The sequence below is a fragment of the Chelonia mydas genome, chromosome 5, assembly GCF_015237465.2.
Source record: "Chelonia mydas isolate rCheMyd1 chromosome 5, rCheMyd1.pri.v2, whole genome shotgun sequence".
Taxonomy (NCBI): Eukaryota; Metazoa; Chordata; order Testudines; family Cheloniidae; genus Chelonia; species Chelonia mydas.
Window position 1 is genome coordinate 92,909,615 of NC_051245.2, and position 18,870 is coordinate 92,928,484.

Here is an 18,870-nt window from a genome sequence, read left to right on the forward strand (position 1 = left end):
CAAGTTGTACAGTTTGAGAATAACTCAAGATAACGAAATAACTATGTACATTAGACCAAAGTAGACAGTCATATGGTAACGAATCTACTTCAGATCTCATCCTTGGCTTCTAAGCCATTAAGGGTGGGTAGAATTGTAGGAGTTGCTAGCCGAAAGGAAACTATCAGTGAGAAATTTTCTGGTCTGCAGCCCAGAGTCTCCCACAGTTCTGGATATCTGTGAAGTGGTGAGCAGTGAACAGATATAGGGAGAGTTATGAAACAAAAGTAACATCCTCCTTTTTGTGAGCTTGCTGAAAAGTCTATTAGTTCTGGGCCACTACCTTTCTGACAAAGGAGGCCATCTTATAGTGCTTAACGAAGGGTTCGTGTGATGGAATACACCCCTGAATACACACCCTAAGCCCTACTGTAATAATTTCTGTAAAAAGTATGCCTTGTAAGGTGTCCTTTGAAAACTCAATTTGCTGGTCAATATTGTTCTGGCCAAGTATCTGTGGCAACATTGTGTGTGAAATTATAAGATTATCCTGTATGATAACAACAAGTTCCAAACCCCACAGCCCTGCCCAAACAGAAACTGGCAAACAGATTTGTCCTAAACAAAGGAATGTGTGCTTTGCTTAGTTTGCATTTAAGCAGCAAATGGAGTCATCAAGCAGGAAGTGAAGACAAAGGAAGCTCAAACAGGTGAAAAAAAACATCAGGGAATATCCTTCCACACAGTCTCTTTGCTCCTGATTCTCAGAGGGATATGTTTTTCAAGAGGGGGACTGAAAATATAAAAAGGATAGACTAACACATAAGGCACCCTCCCCCACCCGTCGCATTGACAGCGACAAAGAAAGCAATAGTTGGGATACTGAGAGAAGGGGTCCTGACCTAAGAAGTCTGATCACTAAAACTGCTGAAAGCATGTGGTGAGGAAACTCTGCTTTGAAACTAATGTAGTTTGTTAAGTTAGGCATCAGTAAATACTTTTTCTTGTAACCATTTCTGGGTTATGCCTCATTGCTTGTACTCACTTAAAATCTCTCTCTTTGTAGTTCAACTTGTTTTATTTAACCCCATGTGTTCAAACTGAAGTGTCTGGGTAACTTCATCTGGAGTAACAAGTTGTGTGCATATTATTTCCTTAAAGGAATAATGGACTTTGTATTTGTACTGTCCAGTAGAGGGCTGAGCAGCAAAAGACATTTTTCTGGGGGGAAATTTGGGACTGGAAGTATGTTGGGGTTACCCTGCATCATGATCAAGGCTGGTAAGAGCCAGGGGTTAGCCAGATGGCTGCAGCACACACACACACACAGACATAGCTGGGAATGACTAACATCCTAGAGGCTGTTTGTGAGCAGTCCAGGTTGGAGGCTGAAGCAAGGCATAATAAAGGACACCCCATGTTACAGGGGAGGGGTGACACAGCTACTCATTAATCTGGATTGTACCTTGGTATGTCAGTTAGCTGTTGACTACCTAGTCGCTTTGCAACTTTCTGAGATGGACAGACCTGCTCATTTTACCCACAAAATTTCAAGGGATCTCATGGAACGTCTTGATCTCTTACGGTACAGGACACCCTGATGCCTTGTTGGCTTACACAATACATAGTTTAATATGCCTAGCAATGAAGAACGTGAAAGTTCTGAATCCCTGGCATTTTGGGTGGATAGACACAAATAAGGAGTCTGATCTTGTAGATCCTGTATGTCTAAGATTTTCAGCACTCTTCTGACATTTAAAGACATGCCTCATATTTTCAGTTGGATGTTATGCATTTAGACAGAATAAAGAAAGCACAACCACTTGAGAATTATGAAAGGAGAAATTTTCCTTAGGAAGAAAGGATTCTGGTGCCTTGAACATCACCTTGTCCTCACAGAATGTGCCGTAAGGCTCCTGAATAGAAAAGGCTGCCAGCTCCGACACTCACTTGACAGACATGACAATTACTAAGAAACAAGTCTTACTGGATAAATAAAAGGCCAACACTAAAGTCAGAGGCTTGAAGAGATGGCTTGTCAGAGCCCTCAAAACGAGCCAAAGGTCCCGTTTTGGGAAGAGTGGCCTGAGTTGGAAGTGGGAAGAGTTGGAAGGAATCTTGTTACCTGTGCCAGGAAGCCAGAAGATTCTGCCAATAGCCAACGAGTACGAGCAGAGACCTGATGCACAATGGTACTGGCTGAAGCCTTTGTCTATGTCTTCCTGGAGAAAGTCCAGAATGGTTGTAATTCCAGGATTTCTGGGACTGAAAGATGTCTGTCTCTGAACTCTCACCCACTAGGTCCCATTCCCTTTGGGAGGGGGCTGATTAGAAGCCCGGCTTCTTTCCCCAGGATGCTCAAGACCCACTTTAAGACTTTAGAAGAGGGGAGGGGAGACTTGTGGGCCTCACAAATCTCCCCTCTTTGTTCTGCAGGGGTCCTCTGGGACTTATCCCCTCAGTCAAGTAGTCAGAGTCTTCCTCACTTTTAGAGCCTCTCCCTGCTCTGCACTGGGGACCCTGTCCATTTTTTCCGTTGGAGTCATGGCTGCCATGGTGGGTAGGGGACTCCACCTGCCTATCCAACTCACAGCCTTGGGATATAGCAGAGTTAGGGACAGAAGGGTGGGTGCAGGCCGGGCACAACTCACCATCTGCCAAGCCTGGGAAGGCTGCCTCACAAACAGAGCAGTGATTTGACCCAGTGCTTTCTTGGCTGCTCTGCTATGACTGTATAAAGACAGAGCATCTGGCAGAGAGACACTGCTGCCAACACTTAGGGTAAGTTACAGCCCCAAAGAGTTAAATGACCCAGGTAGGAGTAGGAATGCTGAAGAGGCAGAACACTGCTCTCCTTACCCAAAAATTGGTCAGAAAAACTAAAAAAGGAGAAGAGTGGGAGCAACAGAAACCACCGTCCACTGCTGTGAACACAGAGAATCTGGTGGCAGGGAGAAGCAGAGGGCACATGGCCAGTGTGTGCAGCACCAAAACACTGACCTATCTCCACGAGCAGCCCAGAGATCCAGAATTGTGGGAGATGCTAGGCTGCAGAAAGTGGAGGGCAGAGCCAGCTCAGGGGCCAGAGACTGAAGCAGCTACATAAGCTATTTCAACAGGGACCTTGAGATAATGATGAGAGACTGTTTTCTACAGTTTTTACTCTGGATTCTCCCCCACACTGCAGATTGGCTAGCAGCAACGTATCAGTTTTCTTTTGGTTGCTCGTAAGTGGTTGTGGCTATTATGGGGAGTGTTGACGATTTACAGTAAGGAAAATGTTTACAGGGGAAAAGTTGCTCATAAGCAGCGGGTGCTCTTTCAAGATGTTGCTGCAAACAAGCATCTACCGTACTAACGTAACATTTGCAAACTACTCTGCTTGTAGGTCATGAGTAAAGTTTTTCAAAGTACTAAGGGTCAGATATTTTTAAGTATTTACATGCCTACAGATGGACACAGGCACCCAGTGGGGTTTTCAAAAAAGCACTGATGGTTACCTCCTGCTGAAATTAATGGGAGTTACATATCTAAGCACTTCTGAAAATCCCAAACACATCTATCTGAATTTTTAGGTGCCTAAATATCTTTAACATTCTGGTCCTAAATCCCATTTTTAAAAGTAAATTAGGACACTAAATCAAGTCCCACGGATTTTCAGTGAGACTTAGGAACTTTAGAAAATTGTACTCTACATCTCTTTCTCCCATTATATGTCTATCCTATCTATGCATGTCCCCATCCCACAAACACTAACTTGACTTTAGTGGGACTACTCACAATAATGAAGTTCAGCATGGGCATTATTTGCCAGAGTAGGGCATTATATTATAAACTTTTCAAGGTATGGATCATCTATGTTTGTACAGTGCGTGGCAGAACAGGGAACCGATCTTGGTTGGATCTATAGGAATTGCAGGAAAGCAAACAAACATAACAAAAAAATCCATGCTCAAATATAGTTACTATCTAAAATAACTGATGAATTTTATGTCAATAAGTATTTTAAATTATGTGTCACAATTGCGTGTAGTGTAAGGAAGTTGGGAATGAAGGGTAGTAACTTTGTGATAGACTAAACTAACATTGTCAGGGAATTTAGGGATTGTTGCTCCATAACTTAGGGTTGTTGCAGTGAAGTACAAGGGACCCTGCACACAGCAAACAATGGAAGGTTGTGCTCCACAAGGCACTCTTCCCCCTCTCCCCCCCGAAGTTTAACGGTTAGATAAAAGTATCACCTTTACTTGTCAAAAGTTTCTTTCATAAGTCTTTTCTGAGTAACAAGTCAGTTTCATAATATTTATTACACCTGCTTTTGGGAAAAGTGGCATTATATTATAGCCTTACCTCCAGTTCAAGTTGGGAACGGAGGTTGATGAGCGTACTCCAATTTTTGACTTCTCCGGAAAACGACGACTTTGCTAAAAGCATAGGTACCGTTCTGTGACCAACTCCAGCTTCAAGAGTTACAATGACTGATTCAATTCTCATATTTAATGTCTCCCCTGTGAGAACCAACTCAGTTGCTGTATTTTTATTTTCATTTCCATTTGACTTTTCAAGAAACCACATTTTTAAATTTTTTATATCTTTCTTATCCCACAGGTCTGGAGGAATTGGACTAATCTCTTCTTCCGAAGTCTCTGTAGTTGGAGAAAGTGCCGATGTAATCGTAATCACTGTATTTATGATAATGGGTGAAACCTATGAGGGGAAAAAATTGATTATTCAGTGCTGTTGGGTATATGGAAAAAATGTGGAACTGGGTATACAGAGTATCAATAACCACTTTTTCAAGTAATCTCTTGAACTGACTAGTTACTGCTTTCAGTTTCAAAATTATAATGAATATTTATTACAGCACCTGGTTGTTTCCTTTTGGGGACTGACTCCCACTCATTTTAGCATTGAGGGCTCAGACAAAAGGAAGACAACAATCTCTTGGGAAGTGTGGAAAGTTACATCTACCTTTGTCAAGAAAAGTACAGGAATGAGGATGACAAACACTGTGGAAAACAGAGTAGGGCTTATCTAAGACAGAGATCTCAGTGGCTCTTTGAGGTGAAATAATGACCAGCAGAAAACAGGGTTTTGACTGATAGATACTAGAGTGAAATGGAAGTCCAAAGAGGAGATTCAAGGGCCTTAGAAACCACTGAAAAGTTCCAGGTTGGACAAATTAGTCAGTTTGCTTGTTTTGTCAGGTAAGTAACACCAAGAAACCAGATGATGACCCAGCTTGATATTGTTTATCTAATAATATAATATCAGGAAGAATTCAAGAGATGGCTTTTCAACTAAAGGAAAAATTCATAGAATGTGTAAACAAAATAAATTATTTTAATTGAAATTAGATGTAAGGAGCAATATCACTAATTTTGCTCATTTTCTTACATTGTTTGACTCAAATTACAGTTAAAGAATAGTTCTTGTTTTGCGAAGATTTGTCAAGACGTACAACAGCAGAAAAAATTTTTAAACTGAGTTTATTTCAGGTAATGGTGTGGAGTGAGAAAACAGTATCAAGTGTGTGCTCTGATGGAGCATGAGAAGTGACCAGAAAATCTGGCAGTGTTTTGACAAAAATTAAATAAGTGGTATACAATGCTAAACTTACTCACTGAAATATTCACTGCAAGGCACTAGTTGCCAAAACATCCCTGTCAATCAGAAAGTTGTTCAGGATCCTACTGTAAAGCCGGTTATTTTTATTCAACAAGGAGCACTGAATTCACATTTGCTTTTCAATTATGTGCAATGAAATGGGAAGTGCTAATGCATGGGAAGGTGCTGACTTGTCTCTCTGAACTCCATTCAGAGGCACAAATTTTCCTCAGTGATTTAAGTTTCGAATGTGCTGATTGCTTTCGGATGAATTATAGCTTTCAAGACTAGCCTATTGAGCTGACTCGTTGTGTGTGTCAAACTGAATGCCAGCTTACAGGGAATGAAAATTATACTTTTTAATGTTCACAACAAATCAAGAGCAATGATAAAGAAAATGCAGCATGAAAAGAAGAAAAGAGAACCTGCCAATGACTCCCAGCTTTGGAAAGTTTCCTCACAGGAAATTACTTGAAAATTCATCCTGATCTCACTGCTGAGCATAAGAAAACACTGCCTTAATTTGGCTACCAAGTTTAATGAATATTTTCCTGACAGTGTAACAAATGAGAATTAGATCAGGGATTCATTTTCAATACAAGGCACCCTGCCAAAAGAAAAGGAAAAGTTGACTGAACTGTCATGTGTTGGTGGACTCAAACTCAATAAAATGCAGCTCAGAGACTTTTGGATGAAAAGAAGAAAGGAGTTTAGCCTGGACAGAGCTTTGCAATTTTTGATGTCCTTCAGCACTATGTAGCTCTGCGAGACTAAATTTTTTGCTCTGGTTGCCATTAAAAACAAGGGATGAATCTCAGTATAGGACTGGACCTTCAGTTGAAGCTCCCCAACATCTTACCTGACATAAAGCAACTATGTTCTATGAAGCAAGAATACCCTTAAAATTGTCTCAGAGCTACTGAGCTGTAGCTCACGAAAGCTTATGCTCAAATAAATTTGTTAGTCTCTAAGGTGCCACAAGTACTCCTTTTCTTTTTTCAAAATGTTTTGTATTTTCTTCATTTACATTTTGTAAAAAGGTGAGCATAGTGAAGTTTGGCTTGTGTTCAACTATAGTCCAGATAAGAATTAGCAGGAACTCTGAATTGAAATTTGATAAATTAAAAAGTCACACCACTGATTTGCTTCCATGACATACCAAAATATATCAAGATGTCATTTAACATATTTTTTCTTATAATCTAAGTAACATGAAGACAAACTGTCATCACTTCTTCATTGTGCTTTTTGATTCACTGTCTCAAAACCTCAGATATTAAAATAGATGTTATAATCTAACATTTTAGGCTTCCTTAGGCATTTGAGTCCAGAAATATTTAAGTCTAGTAAGGCCTAAAACAAATGCGTACAAAAAGGATAAATTTGCAGATTTATTTGCAGACGTTTACCTCAAACGTCATTTTTTAAAAAAAGGTGGTCCATGAAGCAACGAAGTTTGGTAACCACTGCTCTAACAGAAGTCTTGAAATTTTTTTTTAACATGGACCGAGGGTGTGAATGGTTAGAGTGAGTAAAGAAGTACATTGCCCAACTTGGAATATCCCCCTTTTTGTTAATACTCCCCTTTCAGTAATCAGGCTAAAGTAGTGCCTCCTGTTACAAGAGGTCCGACCTTTTAATGGATGATGTGATAGGCACTGTGCGAGTTTCACTAAGTTGGAGAATTGTGGCTACCTTCACCATCTGACAACTGTGATTATTGTCTCCTCCCACTTATTTTTTGCTTCCCAGATGTGGTAAGGGGTAGTAATTGCACGATGAGGGAGACAAATATACTCAGTTTGGCCAACATTTGTGTAAGATCATTCATTCCAAGTGCCCTCTGGTTTGTTTCCCATGTGAAAAAGAGCTTTGCTATGGCATTTTTTCTGGATGTGAACAGATCCACCAGTTGATTGCTGAAATTCTGAGACATTATCTAGAATATTTCTTGTTATTTATTTTAACACAGCTTACAACCATCATGCTGCCCAAACCAGAAGTCCTCTGTGCACAAGTTTCCAAAGTGTATGGAAATGGGGATGGAGTGCAGAAAGCAAACCAGACAGGCCACCTAAACGGTGACCAGTGTATTATGCAATGGTGATTGTAGGATTATTTGCATAGCTAAGGTTACATCTAGTGATTGCACTCCACAATGGTACTGCATCATTGAAAATTAACACAACGGCAGCACACCACTTGTCAATACAGAAAATTCTCCCACTGATGCACAGGTGATCAACATGGCTCTCTAAAATACATACACAGGAACCAAATCTGAGTGGGGCATGACCATAGCATACTTAAAACAAGAGCAGGAAAAAATGTAATTTCTAATAACTTGGAGGCATGGCTAAATCTTTCTTTTCACAAGCAACTATACCTTGTGGAAATAGGATGATTTTTGTCCAAACCTATCATATGAGACTCCATATTCCATATAAAAATGAGGTGACATGACTGCAGTACATGTGAAAGGCTTTTTCTTCTTTTGTTTCAATATAATAAGCAATATGAGATGCAAGACTACGAAACGTGTTTAGATTGTGTTTAGTTTTAGTTAAATCAAAATTTTAAAACAAAACCAGTAACTTTAAAAGCCAGTGGGGGAGGAGGAGGAAGAAGACAGGACACAAAAACTACAATTCAACTTACCTTTATTGTTAAGGATTTAATTGATAGGTCAGCCATTTGTGGATTAGTACCAGACTGCACCATTTTGAAGAAGAAATCACAAGGCTGCAATACCTGAAGAAAGAATTCATGGTCAACTCTAAAAATGTATAGTAATTGGAGTAAATATACATGCTTAGCTAGAAAAAGATCTCCTCTAAAACCCATTAGGAAGATTTAAGGGAAAGAGTTACTAGTGATAATTCTGTTGGTTCTTTAAAAATGATAAACTGACTACTTAATATTAGCATCCCTTCTGACATGAGAGAAAAGAAACAAAAGTGAATGGAGCAAACAATATTTCAGCCTTACTAGACTGTTACTCACTCAATATCAAAAGTGAATGATAGGGAAATAGTACCCATTCTTAACAGAAAATGTCCATTCTTCAAGTAGTAAGAGCCACAGAGCTATTACAATGGTCCCTCAGCCTGCTTTCCACTTGGGGTCAGAATCAGACTTGTCAGTCGGTCTGCCCCGGCCCTTTATCTCTTTGGTTGGCAGCAGGAGGAGAGTGAAGGAGCATGTGTGGATCAACAGACACTACTCTATATTATATAACTACTTGATTCTATATCTTGATTTGAACTGCTGGCCTTCTCCTCTAAGGACCAAGAATTCCCTTTGTAGTTTGTGCATGTATAGAAGTCTATGACCTGGTCTTTTTGCATTGATTTGTCATGCTACACTCAGACTGTGAGTAGGAGAATCTGACATTGGTGATTATCCCCGATACTGTACTCTGTAAGGGTGAACAGGGAAACAGAGCTGATTTGATTATTCATTTATTTCTCCTTTGGAAGTTTGTCCCCATAAAAAATGGTTACTTACCATCTTTAAGACACAGTTGCAAACCGTGTGTGTGGGTGTGCATGTGTGCGCGCGCGCGCGCATGCGCACCCAGTACACTGAAGCCAGAGAACTTGGCTTGGCAGCACCCACTGGCGAAGTGCTTGCGCTCTCTGACCCATGTAGCCCCTTCCATGGCTATATAAGGGCAGCACTGCCCCGCCCCGCCCCCAGTTCCTTCACACTAGAATCCAAGGCTGGAGACTCCAATGCAGAGTGGACAGAGGGCGAGTCATGAAAGCAGGTCTGCACCCACATCTTGAAAAGCATAGAACCATAGAATATCAGGGTTGGAAGGGACCTCAGGAGGTCATCTAGTCCAACCCCCTGCTCAAAGCAGGACCAATCCCCAATTTTTGCCCCGGATCCCTAAATGGCCCCCCTCAAGGATTGAACTCACAACCCTGGGTTTAGCAGGCCAATGCTCAAACCACTGAGCTATCCCTCCCCCAACAAGAATGACAATACAGGTAAGTAATTGTTTTCTTCTTTGAGGGGTTGAAGACGTGTATTCCACGCAGGTGACTCATAAGCAGTTCCGACAGGCGGTAGGGTTCAGAGTCTACTTAAACAATGACTGCATAACTGCCTCCCCAAAGTTTGCATGTGACCTATATGCTGCAGTCATAGCATAATTTTTGGTTAAAGTACACACTGAAGACCATGTAGCAGCCCTGCAAATATTTAACACTGAAACATCACTGACAAATATGATCAATGTCCCTTGGATTCTTGTTGAATGAACCTATAATGTCCGCAAGGGCATAGTTTAAGCTACTCTATACGCTGTGGTAATACAGGAAGTTATCTACCTGGAAATAGTCTGTGCAGAAAGCATCTGATCTTTCATCCGACCTGCACAGCAGACAAAAGTCAAGGTGATGAACAAAATGGTTTAGTCCTTTCGGGACAGAATTTCAAGCATTGCCTCAGATCTAATGTATGGAGATGCTGATGACCACATTTCCATTCAGCTTAGGAAAGAATAAAGGCAAGTAAATAACTTGATTAAGGTGAAATTGTGAAACCATCTTGGACAAAATCTTTGAATGTAGTATTAAGGACACTTTGTCTTTCAAGAACTGAATAAATGGAAATTCTGCCATTATGGCTTGTAATTTGCTAACACTTCTTGTGGACATTATAGCCATAAGAAAAGCTGTCTTTTGGGAATAGAGAAACCATGAGCAGGCTGCCATCAGATCAAACGGAGGACCCATCAGTGCAGCCAGCACAGTATTTAGGTCCCACAACAGGACCATTTCCTTCACAGGTGGAAAGAGGTAGACAATACCTTTTAGAAATCTCACTACCATGGAGTTTAAGAAAATTGACTTTTCTTGGAGGATGAAAAAACTGAGACTGCTGCCAAGTGAACCCTCAATGAGTTAAGAGCCATACCAGAGGACTTCAAATGTAACAGGTAGCTCACAATGTCCTGAACATGAGCTGACATGAGTTGAGCTCCCTTTAATATTGACCAAACTGAAAAATGTTTCCATTAGCCAAATAAGTAGACTGTTTCCTACTATTAAGCAGGATCCTATGTACTGCTTCCATGCATTGTTCTTCCTCCTCACCTGAACAACATACCATCCACAGTGTGAAGTACTGGATGAACAACCTTGGCATGGTACTGAGTCAGCAGGTGAGAAAGGGGAGTAAGATCTGGGAGGTCAAACAGACAGACTGAGAAGGTCGGAGAACCAATATCGTCCTGGCCAAGCTGGCACAATAAATATCAGTCTGGCATGGTCCAACTTCAAGTCTGAGAATAACCTAAGAAGCAAGCGGGATGGAAGAAAGGCATACATCAGGTCTGTTCCCCAGTTCAGATGGAAGGCATCAGCTAGAGACCCTAAACTAAGTCCTGCTCGGGAACAAAACTGACAGCACTTGTTATGTTTGTTGCAAAAAGGGCAACCTACGGAATGCCCAATTCCCTGAACATGGACTTTACCACACAGCTCTTTAGAGATCACTCGCGGTTGTCAGAGAAAGTCCTGCTGAAACGATCAGCCAACCGGTTTTGAGAGTTGGTAAGTGTGTCACTGTGGGTATTATGTCTTCCTTGACACAGAAGTCCCAAAACTTTATTTCCTGACAAAGCTCGCTGGAGTGGGCTGCCCCTTGCTTGCTCACATAATATATTATGGTAATATTGTTGCTGAGTATGTGAACCATTGCTCCCTTGATCAGACACCAGAAGGCACAATCCCATGCACTGTAAATGTCGGACATTGATACAGAACAACAATTCCCATTCTAAGCACAAACCCTAAACCTTTAAGTTCCTAAATGTGCTCCCCAACCTATTATGGGGGCAACAGTGATTATATTTCTGGTTGGCAGAGGACACGTAAAGGGAACACCCTGGCAACATTGTTCCATTTTGGCTTAATGCTGTAGAGAATCCAGCATCTCTAGAAGCACTCAGACAAGCCTGTACAATGACTGGCAGCTCAGGTGATATACCAGCTTCAGTCATAACTGAAAAGGATGAAGAAGCAATCTCACCTGCTGAACTATACAAGTGAATGTGGCCATACGTCCTAGTAACTTCAGGTACATATGGACCGTCGTCAAAGGATGAGACTGCAGATCCAGACAAAGGCAACAAATTGCCTGCAATCGCTCATATGAGAGAAAGGGCCTCAAATTCATGAAGTGTAGTAAGGCTCCAATGAGCCTGACTTTTTGAGTTGCAGTCAACTCGACACTGCTTTGTTCAAAATCAACCACAGTCAATCAAAGAGGTTCAGTGTGAACTGGACACGACTGAGGATTTGTTCCTCGGATCTCCCTCTCGCTAGCCATACCCTAGGTATGAGAAGACATGAATTCCCCTCCTTCTGAGATAAGCTGTTACCACCATCATGCATTTGGTAAATGCGCTTGGGGCTCATGATGGGACAAATGGTAGAACCATGTACTGATAGTGTTGGCAGGCAACAATGACTCTCAGGAACTTTCTGTGGCCTGGGAAAATTGGCACAGGGAATTAGGCATCCTGAAGATTGAGAGCAACAAACGAGACATTGTGATTCAATGCAGGAAGAATAGTAAGCCAGGGTAACCATGTGGAATCTCAAATACTTGATGTATTTGTTGAAACCAGGGAGATTAAAGATAGGTCTCACCTTTCCTTGAACTTGGGGATCAGGAAGTACAGGAATAGAATTCCTTTCCCTGAAGAAAAGGAAGAACCTCATGCATAGCTCTCAGAGCACACAAAGTCTGGGCGTGCTGAAGAAGCAGCAAATCATGAGAAGGGTCCCTGAAAAGGCTCAGGTTGGGAGGAATGGGACGGACAGAAATATTGCATAACCCAATCCCACAGTGCTCAGCACTTATCTGTCTGTAGTTATTGCTTCCCCAAGCACTGTAGAATTGAGACAGCCTGTTCCCAAACTGAGGAGCCAGGGTTGAAACATTCACAACTGGTACACTGCTCTCATCATAAAAGTATGATTGACTAAAACTAGACTCAGAAGATGATCTCCTCTGTGATTTATGTCCTCTTCTAGAAAAGTCTTGTTGCTTAGCAGGATAGGATGATGGCAAAAGTATCGCTAAGAGTGATATTGCTGGTGATGTGACCCTCAAAGTGACACTCTTTGTGGCCTCAGTTTAAACCCTAATGACTATACAGTAGCTTGGAAGTCCTTAAAATATGTAAAGTCTCGTCAGTTTTCTCAGAAAACAAAAAATGACAATTGAACAATAAGTCCTTTATGGTCTGCTGGTCTCTCATTTGCTTCAGTCAGACTCAGGGAACTCGATGATTACCTGTTCTGTTCATTCCCTCTGGGGCTCCTGGCATTGGCATTGACCCAGTATGGCCATTTGTATGTTCTTATGTACTATGAGCTGATGCGAGAAAAAACACTCAAAACCTTGCATGGAAACATAACTCTTGTTGCTATGTTTAGCTCTGGGTGTTATAGATGCTGGGATATTGCACACAGATTTTTCAGACTCCAATATTGCTTCATTTAGAGGGAAAGCAAGTCTCCCAGGAACTGCGAACTGAAGAACATCACTAACTTAAGGGTGTCCTTCTGAACATACCCAGCCTCAACACCCAACAACAATTCTGTTTGTCTCAAAAGGTCTTGACAGGATTTAAAATCCTCTGGTACTGTAGAAGAGAACACAGGCAATATAGGATCATCTGATGAAGAGGAAGAAGAGGGAAGCAGAACTACTGGACTCTCTTATGGTAATACATTTGACTGTACCAAGGGATCATGTTGCACCTGGTCAGAGGGAGGTTCCCTTGACCTGTGACTATAGCAAAGGTGACCCAGGCAGAGAGACTACCGGAGGAAAAGGTGATTTAGCCTTAGACTGAACAGATGATTGAGACCTTGCTAAACGAGGAACCTCCCAGGAATTTCAAAGAGGCTACTCTGCATAGAGGCACAGCATTGGTGGCCAGTAGGAGCTAGGCCAGGAAGCTTCATCCCTATTACAGGAGCCATAATGATCCCATCACCAATGTTGATGCCCGGGTCTTGACAATTTCCAAGAGCAGTACTGTGAAGGTGAAGGAGAAATTTCCACACTTGAACCAGACGACCTTTCTAAGTAGTCTGGTGGTAATGGAGGAGCCGCTCCAGGTGAAGCCAATAAACGATCTGCACCATCCACAGTGCAACATGCTGGTCTCATCAGATCCAATGACGGTACAGTCGAAGACACCTTTAGCACCAGTAAAGGCATCACACTCATACTCGGTACCAAAGCAGGCATTGGAACTGAAGATGTAGACTCTGTTGGAATTGTTGTTGGTACCAAAGACAGCATCTGTGCTGGCAGTCCTCCAGTACCAATCAGGAAGCTGACTGTAACCCAGTGCCCTGGGTCTGAGGTGGTGTGGACAAGTCAGCAATCAAGCCAAGAGGTGCCAAGGATACAGAAGACAAAGCCACCATTGTCTAAATGTTCGTGAGAAACTACCTGTCTGTTCTTGACTCACCACAACAAGTAAACTTGTGCCTGATTCATCGATGATTTGGAGACTACAGTTGTCGGTACCAGACTAAACAGAAACCTCTGGGGCAGTACCAGAGTTGACAGTACAGAGTTTCATTGATGAGGCATTGGTACTAGATAGCAGGACAGGACAGTTCTATCCCACATACTGGAAGACTCACAGTGCCAGTCTGCACTCCTTCTAAACAGGGAAGGAGGAATGTCTTTCAACTCTAGAGCAGCCCCGTCTGTTCTGTGGGAAGGGGAATGATCCCTCCTCCTTCTGGGAGAAGGAAAGGAGATCGGATGTGAAGTCCCCATCTGTATCGGCTCAGGCACTCTCCGGAGAGTCTGAATCTGTGGTGGTCCCTAAGCAGGCCCTTTCTCCATAAGGTGCGTCTTCAAATGCAAGTTCCTCGTCACCTTCTCTTAAACAACTTACAGATGGAGCACCTTTCCTTAACATGCCCTTCTCCAAGGCACAATAAACTTCAGATGTGGGAGGTCACTAGTAGGGATAGCAACCTCACATGATGGTTAAATGTTTAAAACCCAGAAAATGCATCAGGTTGGGCTAAAACGTTACTAACTACACTAATCTAAACTAAACCCTAAGGTATTACTAAACTTACCTATTTACAGGAAAAAACACACAAACACCATGATAAAGAACACGAGGGGAGACACCATACTGAATGCTCTGACTCAAGGTGCAGGTGGAAACGAGGTGGATCAGGGGTAGCATAGCCGTTATATAGCCATGCGAAAGGCTAGAGGGCACAAGCGCTGCCCCAACAGTTACTGCTTTGGCGCATGCACCTGAGTGGAACATACAACTGCAACCCCTCAAAGAAGAATCTTGCTTCAGTAGGAAGTGAAACTGGGCTCAGAGATTGCTCCAAAATATTTCAAATGGCGAGTGTGACAGGGTCAGGCCGGATGGCTACAAGAGAGTAATATAAGGCAGATATATTAAGTCCCAGGTCCCTTATCCCTGGGTAAGGTAACAGGGAAGGTTCCAGAACAATCAGGAACCTTCTGGAGACAATTAAAACAGACAGGCTGATTAGAACACCTGCAGCCAAACAAGAAGCTGCTAGAATCAATTAAGGCAGGCTAATCAGGGCACCTGGGTTTAAAAAGGAGCTCACTTCAGTTTGTGGTGTGCGTGTAAGGAGCTGGGAGCAAGAGGCGCTAGGAGCTGAGAGTGAGAAAGCATACTGTTGGAGGACTGAGGAGTAGAAGTATTATCAGACACCAGGAGGAAGGTCCTATGGTGAGGATAAAGAAGGTGTTGGGAGGAGGCCATGGGGAAGTAGCCCAGGGAGTTGTAGCTGTCGCACAGCTGTTCCAGGAGGCACTCTAGACAGCTGCATTCCACGGGGCTCTGGGTTGGAACCCGGAGTAGAGGGTGGGCCCGGGTTCCCCCCAAACCTCCCAACTCCGGGTCAGACACAGGAGTTGTCGAACTGGACTGTGGATTCAGAAAAAACGGCCAAGCTGAGGACTGCCATGAAGCTCCAAGGCGAGCAAATCCGCCAATAAGCACAAGACTCACCAAGGCAGAGGAGGAACTTCGTCACACTAGCTATTTCCCTTGTTCTCAAAAGATATGTCTAAACTGCACACACACAAAAATGCAGCTGTGAGACTTAGACCCCAGGTCTACAGACTCAGACTCATGCTACGGTGCTAAAAATAAATTTGTAGACGTTTCAACAAGGGCTGGCGCTCAGGCTGTGAGACCCACCCCCTTGCCAGGATTTAGATCCATAGATCCTGCCTAAGAGGGAATCTACACTTCTATTTTTAGCGCCACAGCACGAGCCCAGCAAACTAGAGTCTACAGACATAGGATCAGACTTGCTGCCATGGGGTTTTATTTTGCAATGTAGACATACTGAAGGAGGTTGGGTTTATTTGTCTCTCCTCTCACATACAGGCCCCACTTTGGCTCTCTCAAGGAAGGTAGAAGCCCGAGGCTCAAGGATGGGTTCCCAAAAAGTAATACCCCTCTCTACTACATGGGATGTATATGGACCAGACAGGTCTGTTTTTCTCCTGAAGGTCTCAGTCCAGGATATGAGTAGGGATTCTTGAGGAGGCTATTATAGAGGTGGCAGTAGTAGGAGGAGGAAGCTGGGCCTGAAGGCTTCTAATTACACTTTTTGGAGCTGGCAGTGTCCATGCTGTATCCAGTGCTTTCAATGTGGGACCTGTGGGAAAGTGGAGGGGACAGCTGAGCTCCTCAGTTGGAGGCATCACTGATTATGTGGGCCACAGGAACTCAGGCATGACCCCCCTCCCCCAACACACACACACACACATCTGTCATGCTGCCCTTTAGACTGTGAAGGAAACTGCACTCTGCCTACTGAGCTGGTCTAGGTCCTCCACAAGACAGTCTAGAGGGAGAGCGGGAATCAGGAGACACAGGCCGCTCCTTTTGTCTCTGGCTTTTCTTGTCCTAGCTCACTCCCTGAAACCTGAAAAGGTACCAGCTAAAGTAACTTCTCGCTTAACATTGTAGTTATGTTCCTGAAAAATGCGACTTTAAGCGGAACAATGTTAACCAAATCCAATTTCCCCATAAGAATTAATGTAAATGGGAGGGTTAGGTTCCAGGGAATTTTTTTTCACCATGTGTGTGTGTATGTGTATGTATATATATAGTTTTTTATCTGGTGAAAAAAAAAATTTCCCTGGAAATTTGGGGGGAGAGAGAGAGAGCGCGCGCGTGTATACACACACACATAGTATAAGTTTTAAACAATGTAATACTGTACACAGCAATGATGATTGTGAAGCTTGGTTGAGGTGGTGAAGTCAGAGGATAGAAGAGGGTAGGATATTTCCCAGGGAATGCCTTACTGCTAAATGATGAACTACCCCTCAGCTGAGCCCTCAAGGGTTAACACGTTGTTAATGTAGCCTCACACTCTACAAGGCAGCACGAATGGAGGGAGGGGAGACAGCATGGCAGACAGACACACACACACTCTGTGTGTGTGTGTGTGTGTGTGTGTGTGTTGCATTGTCCCTTTAAGTACGCTGACCCCCCTCTGAGTACACTGCCTTTTTAAATAATCAGGAAGTTGAGAGAGCAGCTGTGGACAGCAAGGTCCCTCCATCCTGAGCCCTGTCGTGTCTCCCCCTGCTCTATGGATGCGGTAGGCAGGGGGAGGGGGACACCCTGACATTACCCCCCTCTCTCTCCCTCCTGCACAGCAAGCAGGAGGCTCCCGGGAGCAGCTCCAAAGCAGATGGCAGGAGCAGCACATGGCAATGGGGTGAGGGATAGCTGAACTGCCTGGCAATTGATTGCCTGCTGGGTGGCTGCCGCACAGGGAACTTAGGGGAGCGGGAAGCTGATGCAGGGCTGTCGGTCCACCCTAGTTCCAAGCCCCCCACCAGCTACAACAGAGTGCTCTTCCTGTAAGCAGTGGACAAAGCAGGCGGCTGCCAAACAACATTATAAGGGAGCATTGCACAATTTTAAACGAGCATGTTCCCTAATTGATCAGCAACGTAACAACGAAACAAAGTTAACTGGGACGAGTTTAAGCAAGGAGTTACTGTACTTTAAATACCTCAAAGAGGGAGTGGAACTACTGCAAATACCTCCCCAAAAGGCAAATGCAGCATGCCACCTGCCTGGGAATTAGACATACATGATTGAACCTAAATGTTAATTTAAACATTTGATACAAAATTTGGAATTTCCCTCAGAAAAGCTCTGCAGTTAGGAGGGCTGGTTGAGCCACCAACTTCTGCAGAGGAAGAAAAAAACGAACAGATCTTCAGAAGGGAGAACATTCCCCTCCTCCTAATCACTGACAGGCCTGGTTCTGTCCCCAAGCTGCAAGCAGGCTCAAGTGCCATTGTAAAACATCTGTGGATCTTAACACAAAGACGAAATTTAAATTGTACCACTGGCAGTCTAAATTCTCATTGGAAAAAAACTGGAGAATGACTTTTCTTTTCCTCCCACTGATGTGTCTCAGAAAAATTTTCACACTAAAAATGTTCTAAATTAATCAAAAAGCCTTGGAAGCTGACACAATGTTAATAGTGCATTCCCAGAAACGTTATCTGTATGCTTAGATGATATGGGAACTATAACATTTTCTTCCCTTAGACTCACAATTTTTAGTTATAAAAAACCCCCAAAAGCCACAAATTGGAATAGTACAATCATGAACGCTGTAGAAGAACAAAGAACAACAAAAAAAAAAGCTTAACAGTAAACACTAGCAGCTGTACTTCTGAAAAACATGTAAAACTAACCCAGATCTTCATGTTCCCTCCACTAACTCAGAGAAAACAAACATACTAACAGTATAAAATGCTGTAGCATAACCAGAGACTACCAGATGGCTATTCACTCAAGATTCAGAGTAACAGCCATGTTAGTCTGTATTCGTAAAAAGAAAAGGAGTACTTGTGGCACCTTAGAGACTAACCAGTTTATTTGAGCATGAGCTTTCGTGAGCTACAGCTCACTTCATCGGATGCATAGCATATCGTGGAAACTGCAGAAGACATTATATACACACAGAGACCATGAAACAAAACTTCCTCCCACCCCACTCTCCTGCTGGTAACAGCTTATCTAAAGTGATCATCAAGTAGTAGGGCCATTTCCAGCACAAATCCAGGTTTTCTCACCCTTCCCCCCCCCCCCCCCCCCCCAAACACATACAAACTCACTCTCCTGCTGGTAATAGCCCATCCCTCTTTGAAACCTCTCTTTATAATGCGCATGATAATCAAGGTGGGTCA

The 18,870-nt window shown here is 43.0% G+C and overlaps 1 protein-coding gene across 3 annotated transcripts in view; it reads right to left on the reverse strand.

Moving 5' to 3' along the window:
* VPS13A (vacuolar protein sorting 13 homolog A) overlaps positions 1-18,870 on the reverse strand; it is a 265,264-nt gene that overhangs the window by 118,796 nt on the left and 127,598 nt on the right. For all 3 annotated transcript variants that reach the window (XM_027827923.3, XM_043547506.1, XM_043547507.1), the window contains exons 40-41: positions 8,245-8,337; positions 4,330-4,686 (exon numbers count right to left, since the gene is read on the reverse strand). In XM_027827923.3, the coding sequence (XP_027683724.2) occupies positions 4,330-4,686; positions 8,245-8,337 (450 nt within the window). The remainder of the gene's footprint in view (positions 1-4,329; positions 4,687-8,244; positions 8,338-18,870) is intronic.